The sequence below is a fragment of the Haliotis rubra genome, unplaced genomic scaffold (genome assembly GCF_003918875.1).
Source record: "Haliotis rubra isolate DU_JTF1 unplaced genomic scaffold, ASM391887v1 Scf182, whole genome shotgun sequence".
NCBI lineage: Eukaryota > Metazoa > Mollusca > Gastropoda > Lepetellida > Haliotidae > Haliotis > Haliotis rubra.
In genome coordinates, this window is record NW_025765803.1 from 683,507 (window position 1) to 705,415 (window position 21,909).

Here is a 21,909-nt window from a genome sequence, read left to right on the forward strand (position 1 = left end):
ACGAGAACTACTGAAAATGAAACTGATAGATAATGCCCTATTTACATTATGTGGTTCAGTAAGTGAGGATATTTACCATGTATACCTTGATTGTCCAATCATCAAAATGTTCTGGGCAGATTTTAACAATTTTGTAACTCAAGTCCTTGGTAACATATGAAATGTCAAACCATGATACTAGTATTCTATTTTGTTGCAGTGGTAACTATTTACTCAACCACATGATATTATAGTCAAAGCGCCACATTTTCGTTGTGAATATTAATGGACACAAACCTAGCTTCACAATCTACAGAACATTATTAAAGGACTTTCATGAGATTGAGAAATTTGTCATTTGAAAACGACAATATGAAACATTTTTACAGAAACTGATATGCACTAGATGCAGTCCTGTAATTAGAAATTAGAAATCACATTCTCTGTATTACTTATGTAGCATTTCGATTGTTTTATCTTGATATTCCCAATATGAACTGCATTTTACTGTTTGCTTTTTATTATGCAATTTTTAACATTTTACTCCACCTATATATTTGGTTCAACTGTAACCAAGTAAAGTGAATAAAAAAGAATACTTAAAGCTGAGGAGTCATATGTTGCTCCTGTAACGAGGTTGAGCCTTAACCTTGAAAATAGCATACTATAAGATATCCTGAAATGTTCACAGACTGTGGTCTACATGTTATAATATGCCAGAATGTTTCAATAATATTGCTACTCTTCTACGTATCAACACACTTAGCATTCAATCTTTTGAGTGTGAATGTGGCATAGTTGCATATGATATTGCAAAACATGTATTTTTACACTGTACTCTCATACAAAGTAGTAGAAATGCTTTGAGTCACTAGTGGACATGCTAGATGTTGACACTTTTGTCAGTTTATGGAATGAAGACCTATTTGTCTCATTTATGCTCCGTCTACCAAATGTATATGCTCAAGAGCTTGAACAAGAAATGTGGTTTAAATGTATAAAACTAATCACAAACTCTGTAAAACCCAGGCTGCATCAACTAAAATAGCTATTCTAATTTTGATTATCACGCTCTGTAACCTGTAAATACATATATATAACCTATGTTACAACCTGCTGTATCTTCGACTTCGGAGGAAATAAAGATTATCTATCTCTGTCTCATATTCTAGTACGTTCGTTGGATTGTGTCCTAACCATAGGGCGTGGATTCCCGAGATGGACTCAAGCCAACAAAAGAATCTTCACTTTACTGAGAAAGTATAATCCCAAATGTAACATGAGATACATTTGACCACTTTCTAAATGGCATTGTATATTCATATTTGAAATCACTTCGTAAATAACTTTCATTGATAGTGGGAACGATTTTCTTGCAGGGTAGATGGGAGGTGGTGGAGGTGATGTCACCGTGCCCTGTGTTAAACCTATACAAAGTGTGTTAACTCGAGCGAATGTCAAAGTAGAAGCCGAGTTTCCAGTGAACAGAGAGGCCCACGTGAGGTGACGGCAAATGGTAATAACTCAAAACATGATGAAATTTTCAGCACATACGTTCCAGTGAGTCGTAATCGTTAGGGGGCGGTGGAAACGAATCTACCAATCTGTGTACGAATCTACCACACTTAAACACAGAAACACACTCGTTTATGTTGTCATAAACGATTGTATAGATTTATAACAACCTTGATCAGGCCCCTTTGCTTGTCACAGTAAGGTTGTTTATTACATCAGGTGATCATTCTGTCCTCGATATCACAACCCAGCCGAACCCGACAGAGAGCAGTGTAGGTAAGATGGTTCTTGTTTTTGTGAAATGTTGGTGTATTGTTACATATCTCTGTTCGTGGTAAGAGGAAACGCTCCAAGGGGATACAAATACAATATGCATAAATCTAGAAATTACTAACAACATAGACGGCCGTTGATGTAACACACTGTAATCCATTATTTGATATATAGAAGATACTAAACGACCTTTCGTATAATACCATTTTTATGAAACTAGTTAATGATTTGGTATCAAACGAGCGAAATCGAGTTTGATACAAAACTTTCACGAGTTTCATAACAATGGTATTTCACGGAAGCTAGTTTAGTATTCTGTTTTTTACTCTACAACAAAAAATGATAGAAACTACTTACAGTGTGATGACTCTCAGCTTTCCGCGAGTCAAGCAAGGTCTAATACCATTGTGACAGAGGTATTAGCATTGTGACGTCATAACCGTAAACTATTATGTCGTCATACGTCTAGCGGTATTACTTTAGTGTGATATTGCCGTAAAATATTACACTGCAGAATCTTCCACGGGCGAGTAATAATCACTTTGATCTCATGGATTCTATAAGCTGTATCCTGTCCCTCGGGTAATACGGTCTGATGTACGCCTTTTCATAACAGTGTCATCCGAGTCGGTAGGCAAGGTATAACACTGCTACAAAAAGGCGTACATAAGACCGTATTACACGAGTGAGAAGTTTACAGCGTAGTTATCTTACCGCCATGTTAAATGTACAATACAATCTTTTTTATATTTAAGATCGATAAGCTCGCAACCAACTATGTTAAATCAAATCTTTGAAGGGTAAAGGACATGTAAACAAAATGGCGTCTGCCTCTCGACTGGATTTTTAAAGTCAGAGAAACATATTCTGACAAGCGTAAAACTGCTGTAAAAATGGTTAATTATATTTAAGTTGAATGTGCAAACGATGCAATGTTTAAAACAGTTTTCAAAAGGCAGTAAAAGTCGGTAGAACAAATGTGTACATAGTGAACTCAAAAACAGCTAATCGAACGATTTTCGAACTCCATGCACTGCATGTGTCATATTATGAAGTCATACGATTGTTAGCGATACATCTTCTCGGCTGATAGATTGGCGGTTACCGTGGCAACGGGTTATATTTTTTCCAGTTGTCACCATCCTGGGAGGGGTGACACGCAAACTTGTTAAAGCGTCATTGACCAATGAAATTAAAGTATTTTACACGAAGGTAAGACAAGTCTGTGAATTGATGGACGAAGGTGTGGGCTATGAAAATGGCTTTCGAAAGTCATGAAGTAAGAGATATATTTTATCCAAACGTCGAAAGTACATACTGCTTCACGATATGTTTATGTTTGGCCTTTATATCGCCTGATAATTCTTAAGTTTACGTTCTTAGTTCAGGGGCTTATGTAGCAAAAATGCTTTCCGTGGGAAGTACATGTTAATTGTTGGAACCACTGATAATTGTAATCAGTATTGCGTATAGATTCAGAAAACCATGGTTCCATTTTTTCTGAAGATTATAAGTGTCATTCTAGGGTAACTGGACATCGGTACCCTTAATCGAGCTACACCAATGTGAGAAAAACATGTTTTTATGAAACAATTACAACATAGGCATGTGGTATATCAAAATGTACCTTGCGATGTGTGTTTTACAACTACCATTATATATCATGAATCTCAATAATATATGTATGCATAATAATCAATATGATGATAATTGCTTCTGCCAAAACCGAAGGTTTGTTGCAGAGGGTATGCATTCAACCCTGTTTGTGTAAGTGTATTTATGTGTTAGTATCTTTACTCAAAACCCACTAGATGGATTTCAATGAATCTTTCTGGATCTATTGGGTACGTCCCTAGGACAAAACAATTAGATGGTGAAGAAAGTACACTCTTCAAAAAAAGAAACGCATAAGCAAAATATCATTGAAAAATTTGGTCTTATTCAATGATGTAAATCAACGAAAATAAACGGTACGGCATTGAAATTATGTAGAGCAATACATTGGTATCTCGTGCGCATTTTACAAGAGTGATTGTCATCATAGCTATTACTGCTGTCCACGAGGTGAAGTTGACGTTACTACCTTGTATGACCACCTCTTACTGCTAGAACTGAACGACATCTTCTTGACACAGACTGAATCAGTTGCTGGATGTTTCGTTGTGGAATCCTTCTCCATTCTACCTGCAGCATGTTGAACAATAGTTACTGTTAAAGCAACAATGGCGGATGACGACGTTGACGTACACGTTTATCTATCTGATCCCACAGGTTTCAGATCTGGAGGGCCGGGGGTGAGGGGGCTGATAAATGTTTTATCGTCCAGGTAGTCCACTGTAGCACGTGCTGTGTGAGGTCTGGCGTTATCCTGCTGGTACAGTTCCCTTAGGCGGTCGACAAGGCGATGCACGTGAGGACAGAGAACCTGGTCGTTGTATCGACCGGCCGTAAGATTGCCTTGAACGAGCACCAATTCCGATCTGCAGGTGTATGAGATGGCTCCCCACATCATCACACCATCTCAACGAAATCTGCCCACTTGCCTGATCCAGTTGGATGCAAAATGTTCATTGCGTGGTCTGTTGACACGTTGTCTTTCATCACGTTGCTTGAGGGGATACCGCGATTCATCACTGAACCGTATGTGCCTCCAGTTTCCAAGGTTCCATGGCTGCACCGCGTTACACCACCTGACTCGCGGACGTTGATGTAATCGTGTCAGACAGGGGGCAACTTTTTGGGCGTCTGGCACGCATACCTAGCTCTCGGAGACGGTTCCTGATTTCCTGGTCGGACATTCTCCTGGCTCCAAACCGTTCTTGTGCTGTGTCCCGGGCGGAATGATGTTAGTCACGTAGATGGGTTACCCGGATGAAGTGATCTTGGGCTAGTGTGATGACGCACAGTCTTCCTGGTCTTGGATGGTCATTAGTCGAAATGGAATGAACAAAAGGATCTATGTTGTGATAGGTTTGTGTAAACATGTTTTTCGCGAAATGGTGTCGCAAGAAATTTTGGGAACTCATTTTCAATCATCCCACAATGACACTTATAGCAAACAGACAAGATGGATCCATGTTTTTCCTGAATCCATACCAAAAATTAACATGAAATTTCTACGAAATTACACAAGCCCCTGCACTATCTCACAAAAGTCCAGAAACTCTCCTCACTGTGGGCACCTTCTGACAAGGGATTCGACAAAATTAAACATGCATTTGTTATGAATATATCCTAAGGATGAAAAAATGAAAAATAATTTTTCGAAAACTCAAAATTTAAACTCGCTCGCCCATGGGCCGGCCCGCGTTCGTCTCCGATGATATCTTGTTTTTTTTAATTCAAAGTCTAAAAAAGTGGTATTAAATCTAGTCGTTTTGTTGAGTAAAGTGGGTACTAAAAGAGTGGTGGCTACCGTGGCAGCGGGTAATATTTCTTCTAGTTGTCACCCTCCTGACACGGAAACTTGTTAAAATGTCATTGACCAATGAAATTAAACTATTTTACACGAAGGTAAAATATGTCTGTGAATTGATAGACGAAGGTGTGGACTATGAAAATGACTTGCGAAAGTCATGGAGTAAGAGATATGTTTTATCAAAACGTCGAAAGTACATACTGCTTCTCATGTCAGATGGGTACTGAGGAATAGTTTAGTGTAAAATGGGAACTGAAGGAGAGTTTCATGTGAGGTGGGTACTGAGGACAGGTTTAGTGTAAACTGGGTACTGAAGGAGAGCTTCATGTGAAGTGTGTACTGAGGACAGGTTTAATGTAGAATGGGTACTGAAGGAGATTTTCATTGATGAATTGAGGAGAAGTTTAGTGCAAAATGGGTACTGAAGGAGAGCTTCATGTGAAGAGTGTACTGAGGTATAGTTTAGTGTAAAATGGGTACTGTATGAGAGTTTCTGTCCAACTTGGAGGCCACTTAAGAATATGACCACATCATAAGCATGTGTGTTGGAACCACTATGGTTTACTGATCAAGTGTTGACGATTTGTAGCCTATTCTGACCAACATATTACAAACACATGAAATAGCAAATCAGTGTTATTCACATGAAAAACAAAACAAAACCCTCCAAACTCTACACACTGGAGGGAGTGATTGAGTTAATATTTAACGTCACATCGGCAATTTTTCAGCCATATCGTGAAGAGAATAAATTGGACAGTTATAAATGATATGTATGTATTATAAAACCTGTCGTCAAAGGACAGTAAAACAACTTAACTATCACACTTCGAATTTAAAACTAGCATTTAAACTAATAGCATTATTTGGACAATACGTAATATAAAAACAGGCTATAGATCGCCAACAAATGAGTGAGTGAGCTAAAATTTATCGTCACATCGGCAATATTACAGCCCTATCGTTAATTGGTATACATAGTAAGTAATAGTAAATTATAAAAAGCTGTCTGCGAAAGACAGTAAAATAACTAGACTATCACAGAGACGAATTTAAAACTAGTAAATAAATCTAAAACCGTTTAACTATATATGACAATACAATATAAAAACGGGCTATAGATTGCCAACAAATGAAGGTAGATCACCATGCCAGGGACCATGGGACTTACAGTGCATGGACCCTAGCTGGATTTACACCATCCCTTCAGCTATTAGTAGATTTAAATTTACATTGAATGCTTTGGGACTTACGTACCATCTGGGTCCTTATGAGGCTTATATTTTCTAAAAAAGTGAAGACAATGAGTTTTGTACTTTGCAAATTTAAAGCCGTTTTCAAAACACCATTTATTTATTTTGTTTAAACACAACAGCAGTTGCCGTTCAATAGTATGCACATTCTTACCGCGACAAGAAAAATTAAAATCATCCACAAAAAGTGATCCATCGACTGAATCGTTTAAAACCTCCGATAAACTGTTGATCTTAATGTTAAATATAGTGGTAGACAAAATACGGCCTTGTGGGACACCCTGATCCTGATTGTAATGGTCAGACAGGGTTGAACCCACTCGGAAATTGCCTGTCTGATATCAACTGTGATATAAAAAGAGGAAAACGACCCCTCAACCAAAATCATGTAAATCCTTTAAAATGCCATGCTTCAAGGTGGTATCGTACGCTTTCTCGAGATCAGAGAATATCTATACTGCATGTTGTTTATTTATTATAGCATTTTTAACAAAGGATTCTAAACGTACCAAATGATCAATGGTTCTTCGATTTTTCCTGAAACCACATTGAATATTTGTAATAAGGTTATTGGTTTCAAGATACCAAGTTAATCTATTGTTTACCATTCGTTACATGGTTTTACAGACACAACCCGTTAGAGAGATTGGTCTGTAATTAGACGGACCAGTATGATCCCGGCCAGGTTTTGGAATGGGGACAACAATGGCATTACGCCACGAATTCGGGACATTCCCTGAAGTCCATATTGTGTCAAAAATATTCAAAAGTGTTTCCAAACACGATTCAGGTAAATGCTTCAAAAGCTGATAGTGAATATTATCAGCTCCTGTTGCTGTATCATCAGCTTGTTCAAGGGCGATACGTAGCTCATGTAGTGAAAATAATTCGTTGTAGTGTTAACCATTATTTGAGTAAAAATTAATTCTTTTCTTCTCCTGTTGTTTCTGGTGTTTCTGAAACTCAGGGACATAATTGGATGAATTAACGAATGTTTGGCGAGAGTTTCACCAAGCTTAATGGTAATGTCAGCCTTATCAGTAAAAACATTACCACCATCCTTTAAATGATGAACGGTAGATTTGGAACCTTTGCCCTTAATTCTTTCTATCATGTTCCACACCTTTGAAACTGGTGTGCGCAAATTTATTTTGGAAACATAGTTTCGCCAAGACTGACGCTTATAATGTTTAAATGCGCGTCGAGCCTTAGCATATAGCATTTTAACTTTGTCTAATTATGAACTGTAGGATGTCGTGGAAAGTATTTTTCGTCTTTTTTCCTACACTTCCTGGCTTGTTTACATTCGTTATTAAACCATGGTTTACGAATATGTGGAATTGCAGAGGACTGTGGAATTGTTCTGTCAGTGATGTCATTTAGTATATCCGAAAAGGCTGTATAGGATCTTCACTGTCCATAAAACGATCATGATTTAAGCGTTCAACACACATAGTCTCATATAATGACCAATCAGCCCTGGCGAAGTTCCTTCTTGATAATGGAGGATCATCACCAGGATTGATTGTTTTGAGAATGGTGGGAAAATGATCACTCCCACATAAGTCATCATGGACCATCCATTCAAATTCATTAAATAAGGTGGATTCGGCGAGTGACAAATCCAGGGAAGAATATGTTCCCGTAGCTGGATGTAAATAGGTGGATGAATCGTTGTTAAATATACATAAATTATTACCTGAAATAAATTCCTCGAGGATTTTCCCTTTGTTATTAGTATGAACACTTCCCAAAAGCGGGTTGTGTGCGTCCAGATCACCCATGATAATACATAGTTTGGGAAGCTGATCATATAGATTTTGAAGATCTGATTGTCGAATATCGGAAGATGGAGGGATATACAAATTGCACAATGTCAAAGCAATGTGTAGAGTCAGACGAACAGCAACAGTTTGAAGATTCGTATTTAGCGTGACAGGGCTGTGTGTGACGTTCTTGTGAACCAAAATAGAAGGGCCTCCAGTTGCTCAATCTCCCGGAGGGGAAAAAGAATGATAATCGTTGTACTGTCTCAAAGTAAAGGTATCAGTAGTTTTTAAATATGTCTCTTGGAGACATAACGCTGCTGGCTGGAAGTCCTGTATCAGCAATTGCATTTCACTGAAATTATTTTTCAGTCCTCTACAATTCCATTGCAGTATATGTGACAACTGTGTCATGGGGGCTCAATGGGCGATCTTTCACGTGAATGTGAGGAGAAACTATTCTTCCGCCTGTCCTGGGAGGACAGAGTAACCTCCATGTCAAGAGATTCAAATGAGTTCTGTAAAGGAACCTCTGGAGATGAAGGGATGGTGATTGTTTTTTCTTTTCAGTTTTTTCCTTTGTGCTTTCCTTTTGTTGAGTGAATAGGAACTGGTTGCTTAATAAACATTTGTGAGTGTATCTCAGGCTGACTCTCTGTCTGAGATGCGGACGTTGACTTGGTGACTGGGGTAACAAGGTTACTGGTCTCGGGATGGCTTACAACAGGCAACTGTGGCACCACTTGTCATCCCTTTAAGTCGTGACTATGACACTACGACGGACGAGGAACCGACAGGTCTACCGGAATAGATTTTGAGATGTCCCCCGCCATGACTGGCTGTTCCGTTTCTGCAGTTTCACCCCTCCGCGACAGATAACAACTTTTGCGTTTTCAATGATGATAATTTCTTAAACACTTTTTTTGGTGGAGTCCGGAAAATTTTCAAATATAAGAAAGCTTTTGGGTATTAGTAAATGATAAACATGTGTACTATTTATTCTTCTGTGGCAATTTTGTACAATGATCAAATTTGCATTTCATCGGTCCGTTTCTGACTCAAACGGACTGTAGCATCGGAGTGGATTGGGGACATACACCTCCACTCCGATATTGAAAAAAACCCATTTTGATTGATGCTGGAACGGTTGATCAAGCAAATGTCATGAGATACGTGTTTGTATTTACAGCGATACCATATTTCTTTATTGTGAAGCGTTTGACTGCTGTTACCGCCTGTTTCTTCAACTCCACAGTGATTTCCTGCAGTGATGTCAGACAGGCAACGAGCCTTGTCACGAACAATGCCTCGACAAGAGTTCAGTGCCCTGTGCACCGACACAGCAACCTCAACATTTGCAAATGTTTTGATCGATAACAAATTTAGAGATTGCTGCCTCCGTGCACACTCCACAAGAAGTGAACCAATACGGAGCCGGGTGACGTTGTTAACCTCACCACAAATCCCAGATACAGCCTTTGAAATAGCGAATGGGTTAAGCTTGATCGGTAAAAAATCAGTCCAAGAATCATTGTTTGGAATAATGTTTCCACTTAAAGGATCAAAATCCTCAAAACGCCTTTTCTTCTCACTACGAGATGAACCAGAATGTAATATACTACCCATCAAAAGTTTAGACTCACTAGTGTAAATGTAGCCACTTACTTCAGTCAACTGTTCCAAATCTGATTTTGCAAAATATTCCATTCAGTTTGAAGGTACTGTTTACAGATGAACTAAAGTATTGTAAAACAAATTCGTATCTTGGAAAAGATTATTGTCATGAGTTAAGTAAATGATGAAAATCAGTGAAAATTGGCGAATTCTTAACAAAGCTTTACACCAAAACGTAGCTGTTCACATGAACGATATTTGCACATGCTTTTTAGCAATTTGATGCATGATCCTCGTACAATTCATCTGCATAAGGTGCTGTTGGTTCCCCCAAGTATTAGTGGGGAAATTCATCCTCGATGTAACCATGTATTTATACATAACATATAGTGAGTGCTTTAGGTGAGTCTAAACTTTTGATTGGTAGTATAGTACCATGATGAAAGGAAATGATTCAACACCCCTGCTGCCCACCCACCATGGAGCGTCAACAAGAACAGGGTAGACTCGCACCGGATCTCCAGGATGCTAACACCAGGGATACAGGGGTTTCATACTCCAGCAAATATGACACGAATAGCTATATTTGTCTAATGGATCAGTTGTCAAGCTGGTTCGGCCCATAACAATAATCTAAAGACAAATAGAATTCAGCGGTCAACATCACCAGATTGGCCCATGAGCCACCGCCTTCTGGCATAGGACTCTAGGCAATGTAACATAAGAATAATTTGTATATTGAGGATCAAACTATCCAAAGCCCCAAAATAAGAATATGTGCAAATAATATATTCACCATGCACAGGCCTTGGCGTGACCAGCCGATTGATAGAACCGGGCCAGTTCTACCACCCGTCTAGGTGAAGTAAGGGGCGAAGTGGTGTGTTGGGCAAAAGGAACACGGTTCCAGGCTCCCAGTGCCCTCAACCACCAGAATCCCGTCCTCAACCGACACAGGGGCGCAACCCACGGCAAACGGGTTGGTGGACCAAATATACCCCCGGGTCCACAACGGGGGGTTGAAGAGCGCTTAGTGTTACCCAGCACCCACCACGAGGAGATGGCTCTTCACGGGTGCCAACTGAAGGTAGATCACCATACTAGAGTCCATGGTGACTTACAGTACATTTGCTTCCTGCATGGACCATAGCTTGATTTACACCATCCCTTCAGTTGTTAGCAATTGAGACACATCTAGCCATAAATTAAAAATACACATATGCTACGATTAAAAAAGTGGAAAGTTTAAATTTACTATGAATGTTTTGGGACTTACGTACCCTCCCAGGAGGACAATAATTGGACAGTACTTTAACCTCCTTCGAGGATACAGCCACTAACAATCTGAGTTACTAATTCAAACTTCAAATCATAAAATATTTATCTATCTACAAATCATTTAACAAATCTAATTCTTTTAAAAATGCAATAATTAAATGAGAACTAATGTTATAAAAAGATCCTTCGTAGTTCGTGATTAAAAATAGTTATCCCTTGTCATGGAATATTCAACACAGCCAAGCAAGACATGATCAAGCAGCTTGTGAGCAAGCGTCATGTTGGCTCATTCTCTGAATCTAATGATGTTTGATTAACTTTGCTCGCTAGTTTATATTCCCACCTGTGATTCTCTAGTGTTTTTAAAGTCAATCGTCGACATCTTTTAATACTCCAAATGTTTTCACTTTTTACAGTATAAATTGTTTTTGTCACGATATGGCTGAGGTATTGCCGATGTGACGTTACATATTAACTCACTCACTATGAATGTTTGATACTTTCTTTTGGTTTTGCATTCTGCTTGTGTAGCCCGTTGTCAATGGGAGTCTATGCAACCTGTTTAAGAGGCGACTAATGGGTTCGGGTGATCATTCTCTCAGACTTGGTTCATGGATGTCTTCGTATCCGTATTGCGTAGATCGATGCTCAGGGTGTCAAATACTGGAGTGTCTGGTCCAGTCTCACTTATTTACCTACTGCCGCCATATAGCTGGAAAATTGCAGAGTGTGGCGTTAGTCAATAACAACACCACAAAAAAGTGAAGGAACGATTTTCTTGACTATCTTGAGCCATTCATGAGCCTAAAGGTTCATCTCCTCTCTGTCAGTGACTGTGTAAAGTATGCCATCTGACAACTCACGACTTAGTATGTAGATGGTTCTTAATGGTTTGAAAGACAGATCTTTATGTCAAACTCATGTTGGAAGACAAAATTGGTATCCATTATGATTTCACAAGGGTCAATTCCAACAAACAGGCACACATATATGTTCCATATATCATCTATAAATGCATATATACCATTAAAACAACTAGGGGTATTCCATTTTGCAAGCATACTACTAGCCAATGCCAATGCATATGGGAAAACGTAATGTATATCCATACAGATGAAACATTTCCAAAGGAATGGAATAAATTGTCACACTTTCCCTTAATTTCTCTTCATCATCTGTTTCCTCCTTGGCTTCATCATTTGAATTTTATCAATCTCGTAAATACAATATCCCCTACTTTTTTAATGGTATATATCGTATGGCGTTCTGTAGTAGCGGTGGTGATTATTTTGCAGGATTGTGCGATTCCCGTGAAGATTGTATATTTGTCATCCACGCGGAGACACCTACCATCATTGAGGACAACTCGGGCAGGGAATATTGACAACTTCTAGGTCATGGCCAGTTCAGACCCGGACAGGGAAGCCATGGGTGGTTCAGGCGAAGCCATGGGTGGTTCAAGCGAGGAAGATCCTACGGTCCATGGCGGCTCAGATCTACACGAGGAGGATCCTGGAAACCACTTGGCCATTGCCAGGCTGACTGATCGTGGACGTTTCTCTGAAGATCATTCGGCCATTGCCACGCAAAGGAGTCAGCCTTTCCTGTCCAATCCAGGGCGTGGTACGTGTGCAGTTTTTCTTCACTCTACCTTAGCGTCACATAGGTCTTACAAGCGCTGTGTACTCCATTAATCATTCATTGCACTGCTATATATATTTTACAGTTGTACTATAGACTTTACGAAACATGCTTTAGAGAACCGTGGTGTGTATAACAAATGAGAGGCTATTTCCTGTACTTTCGAAGAACACCGGTGAAAATCCGGGTTTGAATTGATCTTCAGAAAACATGCTTGTCGTATGAGGCTACTAACGGGATCGGGTGGTCAGACTCGCTGACTTGGTTGACACATGCCTTTATGTCCCAATTACGTCGTTCGATGCTCATGCTGTTAATCACTGGATTGTCTGGTCCAGGCTCGATTATTTACAGACCATCGTCATATAGCTAGAATATTGCTGAGTGCGGCATGAAAGGTAACTCACTCAGTTCGAAGAAACCTTCGTTAGAGCCTACAAATATTCCAGATTTCATGATATAGAACACAGACTTATTGCAAATCCCAATAATTAGTAAATGCAAAATGGAGCCCACTATGACTTCACAGGTTGCTTGGTATCAAACAGTCAGTAATCGTACAATATTTAAAGGGCACATATATAAATCTTTTTTTAACTTGTCATACAAGGTTAACACATTCTGCAAACTGAATGGAACATAAAGCAGTGGGTATTCATTCAGAGACATTTATACAGAGTCATTTGGCCTGATCAATGAGCAGACTTTACATGGCATCTTGCTGCTTTTGGTTATTGATTTGCACCAGTGACTTAAAGGAAGAGACTGACATTAACTTGGTCCAGTTTGAATCATACACTCAAATACTAATAAAAACAACTGCAGCCCTCTTTATATTGTATTAACGGAGCTGGTTGTTGAACATTAGCATGGATATGTTGCCAGGTGGTTCTGCCTCCGCTATCAATGTTTCCAACTCGAAGTACGTTAATATTTCCACTGGACAGACAGTTCCCGGGACGGTCGGAGATGGTGAGTTAACACAGACCAAGCCAAGCCTTGATTACACACTTGCAAACTTTCAATGAAAATTCTTTACAAATAAATGTTAAAACAATCAAAATACCCAGATGGGCCTCAGGTAGAATATGTGCCTTCGGCATGCTATTACTAGTCATAGAGGCAGATAGCTGGAATATTGCTGAGTGCGGCGTAAAACTAAACTCACTCACTCACTCACAGAGGCAGACCCATGAGAAACTGTGAAACTGAATGAATAAGAACTTCATCCTATGCATTCTGTAAGAGGCAGTTAAATGGTTGTGCTCATTTCGACTTACCTGACAGCGTTGTTTGTAACTCATCACAAGTATTTACTTACAGACTGTCGTTATACAGCTTGACTATTTTTAACTGTGACATTAAACATCCCGCACAAAGAGATTTGTCAAAGCATCTGTATAACTCTGGTGATAAGGGTATCTCAAATACCACTTATGTTTTGCAGTCAGAACATAGTAGTAAAAGGCAAAATGCAAAATATTTCGATAAGTTACAAAATATTAAAGATCCAGAAAATGACTATTTGACAACCATTTCTTATCATACATTGATATTCATGATGTTTTGCCCATAAACTAGACGGCGCTATTTTGCACTCATCACGTCACGATCTTAAGTAGGCAACTCTGGCCTGATTATGGTTAAATTGTATGTGTATTTTAGTTTACATTAATTACCCACGTTAACGACTTCAACATCAGTATATTTAATCACGTCGATGTGTCCTAAGCACAACACATGTATGTTTATACAATGTCGTATTTGTCCACAGGTACTCTCGAACTTCTTCTAAATGAAGCCAAGAAAACATTTGTTGAAACAGATGTCTACAGACAGGTGAAGCGTAAACTTGAAACGTTTGGTTACGTGACAATCTGTGGTGCCTCAGGAGAAGGGAAGACCACAATGGCTCTGATATTGAGTTCACAGTACAGAAACCGAGGTTACCAGGTCGTGTTTGTGGACAGCATTGACAAGTTTGATTTGGACATCTGCCTCAGTTCTACTCCAAGAGTATTTCTCATCATCGATGACATGTTTGGTACTGTAGGCTTGTCCACTAATGTTCTACTGATTAAATCATTTCTTAAAAATCTTCTTCTCCATTTAGAAAACTGTAAGCAGGCCCTGAAACAAATTCAGTCAGTTAGGAAAGAGGAAAGTAAACACAAGCAGGATGATGAAAGAAAAAGTCAAAGAAAGGATATTCGTGTCATATTCACAACAAAGTCATACAACTTTCAAGGCGGACTTCCACAACTGCACTTTGTTTGTTTTCCTCTGTTTGAGGAACAAGCAGTGATGAATATAACCTTACACAGTCTTTCCCCAGCAGAGGAACAGCAAATATATGAGAGACATAAGAACATACCAGATGACTGTTCCAAAGGTAATCTACCCGAATACAGTGATTTGGAAATACCTTCAAAATTATTTGGATTCCCGCTCATATGTAAACTTTGTACTTTTTCAAACAATCCTAGAAAGCTTTTCAAAGAACCATTGTCTTATTTGAGAGGGGAACTCACTGACATAATCGGTGCTATGAATGATCGATCTGCAGTGTTTGTCCTGATGTTACTTTGTGAAGGCAGATTACAACTGACAAAGTTAGAAAGTGATGATGCAGACCAGGAGTTGGATGAGAAAGTCAACATTGTGATACGTCTAATACCTACAGCAACACGCTCGGGGATGTGTCAAGCAGCACGTAGTTTCAGAGGTACATTTTTCACAAGAGGAGACACTGTTGCCTTTGCTCATTCTTCAATCTATGATGCATGTGCATGTGTTTTATATAATAGCATCAATCCAAGCTTTGTTTTGAAGAACTGCAGTGATGCCTTTCTGTATGAGCGAGTACTCCAAGAAACCGTCATAGAAACCAAAGTTGATGATAATCTTCATTTTATTTTCATTTCCGAAGACTATTATGATCTTCTGTCCACACGGTTTGCAAATGCTATTAAGCAAGGACAGTTTTCAAAGTCAGTAACACATCCAATCCTCAAGCACAGCAATCTAGCTGAACAGCTTCTTAAAAGACTGACATTTGGTGAGACGAAACACAACACAAATGATTCAGTGGAGCATGATTGGATTCACCAAAGAGAAAAAGGAAAGTGTTTCTTGTATTGGGCTGTTCTGGGACATAATCCACAGTTGGTTACACATGTGGAGACTCAAACTGGAGAAGTGTTCACAGATGACGAGATCACAGAAGCTATGGAAGGCTGTGCTCAAACAAACAAGGTGACGTTACTGCAATGGCTACTCTCAAAGACTGATGGACAGGATTGGACTAATAACTGGACAGACTGCTGTTGTCTGCAGCAGAAAATGGCAGTACTGAAACACTTTTGTATCTTCTGAAAGCTGGAGCCAGTCTCCATACCTCTGACTCCAGGATGCAAAACATTTTCCATTTGGTGTGTAAGTCACAACACGAAGACACACTTCGGGCACTGTTAAATACACAGTCAAATACAGATATTTTAAACAGGGTTGATGTGAATGGCTACACTCCTCTACTGGTTGCAGCAAAAACAGGATCAGAGGAATGTTTCAAACAGCTGGTATCGATCTCAAATATGGATGTTCAGGGCATGGATGGAAATTGTGTTTTACATCTTGCTTGTCAAAGAGGAAACATTGCCATTGTTAGGCAACTGCTACCTTCAGTCAGCATTGACAAAAGAGGCATGGATAGCCGGACACCAATCATGTTGGCAGCACTCAAGGGACACAAAAAGGTGTTTGACTTCCTGGAATCAAAGGGGGCGGACCTGTCTATGCTTGATACATTTGATGATAGTGTACTTCACCTTGCCTGTGAGGGAGGAAACATGACTTTGGTTGAACATCTGGTATCAGATTCTAATATCAACCTCAAAGGCGGTAATGGATGGACACCAATCATGGCTGCAGCTGTCAATGGACACAAAAGCGTGTTTGACTTCCTGGAATCAAAGGGGGCAGACCTCTCTATGCTTGATACATTTGGTGATAGTGTACTTCACCTTGCCTGTGAGGGAGGAAACATGGCTTTGGTTGAACATCTGGTATCAGATTCTAATATCAACCTCAAAGGCGATAATGGAATGACACCAATCATGGCTGCAGCTTTCGATGGACACAAAAGTGTGTTTGACTTCCTGGAATCAAAGGGGGCAGACCTCTCTATGCTTGATACATTTGGTGATAGTGTACTTCACCTTGCCTGTCAGGGAGGAAACATGGCTTTGGTTGAACACCTGGTATCAGATTCTAATATCAACCTCAAAGGCGGTAATGGGAGGACACCAATCATGGCTGCAGCTTTCGATGGACACAAAAGCGTGTTTGACTTCCTGGAATCAAAGGGGGCAGACCTCTCTATGCCTGATACATTTGGTGATAGTGTACTTCACCTTGCCTGTGAGGGAGGAAACATGGCTTTGGTTGAACATCTGTTTTCAGATTTTAATATCAACCTCAAAGGCGGTAATGGAAGGACACCAATCATGGCTGCAGCTTTCAATGGACACAAAAGCGTGTTTGACTTCCTGGAATCAAAGGGGGCAGACATCTTTATGCTTGATACATTTGGTGATAGTTTACTTCACCTTGCCTGTGAGGGAGGAAACATGGCTTTGGTTGAACATCTGGTATCAGATTCTAATATCAACCTCAAAGGCGGCAATGGAAGGACACCAATCATGGCTGCCGCTTTCGATGGACACAAAAGTGTGTTTGACTTCCTGGAATCAAAGGGGGCAGACATCTTTATGCTTGATACATTTGGTGATAGTTTACTTCACCTTGCCTGTGAGGGAGGAAACATGGCTTTGGTTGAACATCTGGTATCAGATTCTAATATCAACCTCAGAGGCGATAATGGAATGACACCAATCATGGCTGCAGCTCTCAATGGACACAAAAGCGTGTTTGATCTCCTGGAATCAAAGGGAGCAGACCTCACTCTGCTTGATACATTTGGTGATAGTATACTTCACCTTTCCTGTCAGGGAGGAAACATGGCTTTGGTTGAACATCTGTTTTCAGATTCTAATATCAACCTCAAAGGCGGTAATGGAAGGACACCAATCATGGCTGCAGCTTTCGATGGACACAAAAGTGTGTTTGACTTCCTAGAGTCAAAGGGGGCAGACCTCTCTATGCTTGATACATCTGGTGATAGTGTACTTCACCTTGCCTGTGAGGGAGGAAACATGGCTTTGGTTGAACATCTGTTTTCAGATTCTAATATCAACCTCAAAGGCGGCAATGGAAGGACACCAATCATGGCTGCAGCTTTCGATGGACACAAAAGAGTGTTTGACTTCCTGGAATCAAAGGGGGCAGACCTCTCTATGCTTGATACATTTGGTGATAGTGTACTTCACCTTGCCTGTGAGGGAGAAAACATGGCTTTGGTTGAACATCTGGTATCAGATTCTAATATCAACCTCAAAGGCGGTAAGGGAAGGACACCAATCATGGCTGCAGCCTTAAGTGGACACAAAAGCGTGTTTGACTTCCTGGAATCAAAGGGGGCAGACCCCACTCTGCTTGATACATTTGGTGATAGTTTACTTCACCTTGCCTGTCAGGGAGGCAGTATGGCTTTGGTTGAACATCTGGTATCAGATTCTAATATCAACCTCAAAGGCGGTAAGGGAAGGACACCAATCATGGCTGCAGCTTTTAGTGGACACAAAAGCGTGTTTGACTTCCTGGAATCAAAGGGGGCAGACCTCTCAATGCTTGATACATTTGGTGATAGTGTACTTCACCTTGCCTGTGAGGGAGGCAGCATAGCTTTGGTTGAACATCTGGTGTCAGATTCTAATATCAACCTCAAAGGCGGTAAGGGAAGGACACCAATCATGGTTGCGGCTTTCAATGGACACAAAAGTGTGTTTGATCTCCTGGAATCAAAGGGTGCTGACCTCACTCTGCTTGATGCATTTGGTGATAGTGTGCTCAATTGTGCACGTCAAGGAGGGGACATGGTTATTGTACAACATCTTGTGTAAGATTACCCGTTGAATAGAAACTAAAAAGTTGCTGTCTTACCAACAATCAGAGAAACGATCTGTAGATGAGGCAAAATACATTCTACACAAGAGTAGCATAGGCTTTTAATGTTGATTGGAACTCTCTGGAAAACAAATTTTAGTGTAGTGTGTAACCATTGTATAAAGATTTTATGAATATCCGTTCTGAGCCTGTTACAATAGCAGTGTGATAATGATGTACAAAAAGAAGTGTTATGACACACCCACCTACATATTGATTAAGGTACCTGGTTTTAAATTAACTATATTATCACAAAAGCTATCATGGAGAAAAAGACTGTATAGTAAGTCATATTGGGTCAAACATGCTGGTATTTTCATCTCAGGAATAAATACTATCTGGTTGGCGGATTATTTGTATATGAACACTACTCTAGTGCCATACATTACACATATTTTTGGGAGGGATGTTGTATCAGCATGGGGTTTGTATCTATCCAAATGCTATGAAAAGATTACAAATATTTCTGACATAAAGACTCAATTATTATGGTACAACTCTAATATCTCTGGCAAATGGGTAGAATATAGTCACTGGATAGGAAAGGGTATATGTTTTATTAAGGATATGTTTAATGAAAACGGTGAAATTTATTCTTTTAACAAACTTGTAGAACCATACAGTTTAGAAACAAATTTTGTCTTATATCAAGGGATAAAGTCAACAGTAGTGAGATATATTAAAAGATATACATAATTACTTAATGATTACCAAGAAAGGATATATGACCCTACTCTCCCATTTAATGTATACAACATAATCAATATACAAAAGGGTAGTTAAGTGTTTTATCAGATTTTACTTGCTCCAGAATTCAGTACAGATGCCCAAAAAAAACGTCAAAAGTGTTTGAATAGAAAAATTGATAGATCAGAACAAGAAAATATTAATCTGATGTCTTATAGATGTACTGAGAGTGTGAATATGAGATGGTTCCAATCTAAAATAATATTTTAGCAACAAATAGCTTTTTGTACATGATAGGAATATCATTCTGTGGACAAGATCCAGAGGCCATGATGCACCTGCTGGTTGAATGCTTTTATGTGAAAAAAGATATGGCTTAAAACTGCTTCGGGAGGTGAAGTTAATTTTTCACTGGAGAATATTTTATTTGGATTCAAAGCCAAACACAATAATCCACTGAATGCTGTAAATTTGGTGGTAAAAGAAGCTATTCACAGAAAATGCAGAAAAAGGCAAACTCTGAATATTAGATATATTAAAGCAGAAATAACTAAATATTATGAAGAAACAAAAATGATAGTTTTTTTCTAATTGCATTAATGCCAAATTCTTCAGCTTCTGGTCCTCCTTCCAAACTTTATTTGCCAAAAATTAAACTTTTATCAGCAGACTTGTACGGCACGCAACACTTCCTATACACGATTAGTTTGACCATTTTACATATCTGTGAACAGCATGATATTTGACAATGTGATCAACGAAACACTGTACTTGCGTAGTATGAAGCTACCTATACTGTACTCATGTACTATGAAACTACCTATACTGTACTTATGTACTATGAAGCTACCTATACTGTACTTATGTACTATGAACATACCTATACTATACTTATAATATGTACTTTGAAACTACCTATACTGTACTTATGCACGATGAAGCTACCTATACTCTACTTATGTACTTTGAACATACCTATACTATACTTATGTACTTTTAAACTACCTATACTATACTTATGTACTTTGAAACTACCTATACTGTACTTATGTAATATGAACATACCTATATTATACTTATGTACTTTTAAACTACCTATACTATACTTATGTGCTATGAAACTACTTATACTGTACTTGCGTAGTATGAAACTACCTACACTGTACTTATGTACTATGGATCTACCTATACTCTACTTATGTACTATGAATCTACCTATACTGTACTTATGTACTATGGATCTACCTACACTGTACTTATGTACTATGGATCTACCTATACTCTACTTATGTACTATGAATCTACCTATACTGTACTTATGTACTATGAAGGGACCTATACTGTACTCATGTACTTTGAAACTACCTATACTGTACTTATTGATATGAAACTACCTATACTGTACTTATGTACTATGAAACACCTATACTGTACTTACGCATTATCAAGTTACCTGGAAACCATTCTCTACGTAACCATATGTTAAGCGTGCAGGATAGGATCTGAGAGACAAGAAACAAACGCGTACTATTTGGTGCGCAAAATGTGTCTTACGGAAAATATCTTCCGATTGACAAACTTCTGATGTCACCGCTGATATTGTGTGATCAGCTTGACCTTTTACGACTGATGGAGTTATCTATGATAACCCAGACTGATTATTCTCTGGTGCTGACGTTATATATTTCATTTGTTATTACAATCACTACGAACCTGTGCTTGATGCAGGAGATAGCTCACGAAAACAAGGTTGATAGTGGAGACCTTGATTTGGTGGCGGATATACCAACTTCAGAGACTTGAAGCCGACAGCGTGTGGTGGACACCGACTTTGTGGTTCAGTGAATGTGTACATATTGTTTTTACTGAACTCTTGGCGGAGATGAGCATGTGCTCTTCCAGAGACTGTTTAGCTTATGTTGCATATAAGTGAATGTTGTCAACGTGTATTTGCTCAGAGGCCATATTCCGATATGTGGTCACGGGTTTACTAAACTAATGCTGCATTTTGTTGAATGCTTCCAAAGTATATCAGTAAAGTGATATTGCGTCTAAGTGAAGGCTTTCAAAGGGTATTTACTGGACTGATGTTTTAGTGATAGGATGTTGCTTGGAATGTATTTCTGTTAAGGCAAAACTATTGCGTTTTTATTGATGTAGCCTAATTATTATACATTGTGATATGTACTTTTTCAGAAATGGGTTGTAACTTGTTTTACAGTATGCTATCTTTGCATAAATAAATAGATTTAAAATGTTGTTTGTATTTTCTAAGCATCGAACTCTCAGATCTTAGATTTCATTTGTGACACAAATTGTATCATGTTATATACAGAAAAAAGACGTTTAAGAACAGAACCTTATACTTAACACAAACAAAGAAAACACGTGTTCCTTGCAATTCTCCTTGCATGCTGGTAGG

At 39.0% G+C, this 21,909-nt stretch overlaps 1 protein-coding gene and 1 long non-coding RNA gene across 5 annotated transcripts; one reads left to right on the top strand and one right to left on the bottom strand.

The window, feature by feature from the left end:
• Window positions 1–1,663: 1,663 nt before the first annotated feature.
• Window positions 1,664–16,112, top strand: LOC124273611. Its single transcript, XM_046708895.1, has 4 exons — window positions 1,664–1,770; window positions 12,392–12,719; window positions 13,623–13,709; window positions 14,512–16,112. The coding sequence occupies exons 2-4, from the start codon at window positions 12,494–12,496 to the stop codon at window positions 16,110–16,112; spliced, it is 1,914 nt and encodes a 637-aa protein (XP_046564851.1). The 5' UTR covers window positions 1,664–1,770; window positions 12,392–12,493.
• A 4,145-nt stretch (window positions 16,113–20,257) lies between these two features.
• On the bottom strand, window positions 20,258–21,314 carry LOC124273585. 4 transcript variants are annotated; one of them, XR_006897696.1, is made up of 4 exons: window positions 20,763–21,314; window positions 20,493–20,552; window positions 20,403–20,462; window positions 20,288–20,337 (listed from the first exon to the last, which is right to left on the bottom strand). It is a non-coding gene; the product is annotated as an uncharacterized LOC124273585 (long non-coding RNA). The 4 variants fall into 4 exon arrangements; XR_006897695.1 differs by lacking the exon at window positions 20,403–20,462 and having other exon boundaries at window positions 20,258–20,337; XR_006897694.1 differs by having other exon boundaries at window positions 20,263–20,337; window positions 20,433–20,552.
• Between the last annotated feature and the right edge of the window lie 595 nt (window positions 21,315–21,909).

Bases quoted from the DNA above. Each gene is read 5' to 3' on its own strand.
- LOC124273611 (XM_046708895.1), top strand. From the start codon at position 12,494: ATGGCCAGTTCAGACCCGGACAGGGAAGCCATGGGTGGTTCAGGCGAA. The intron at 12,720-13,622 runs GTACGTGTGCAG...ATATGTTGCCAG, and splicing joins CCTGTCCAATCCAGGGCGTG to GTGGTTCTGCCTCCGCTATC. The intron at 13,710-14,511 runs GTGAGTTAACAC...ATTTGTCCACAG, and splicing joins TCCCGGGACGGTCGGAGATG to GTACTCTCGAACTTCTTCTA.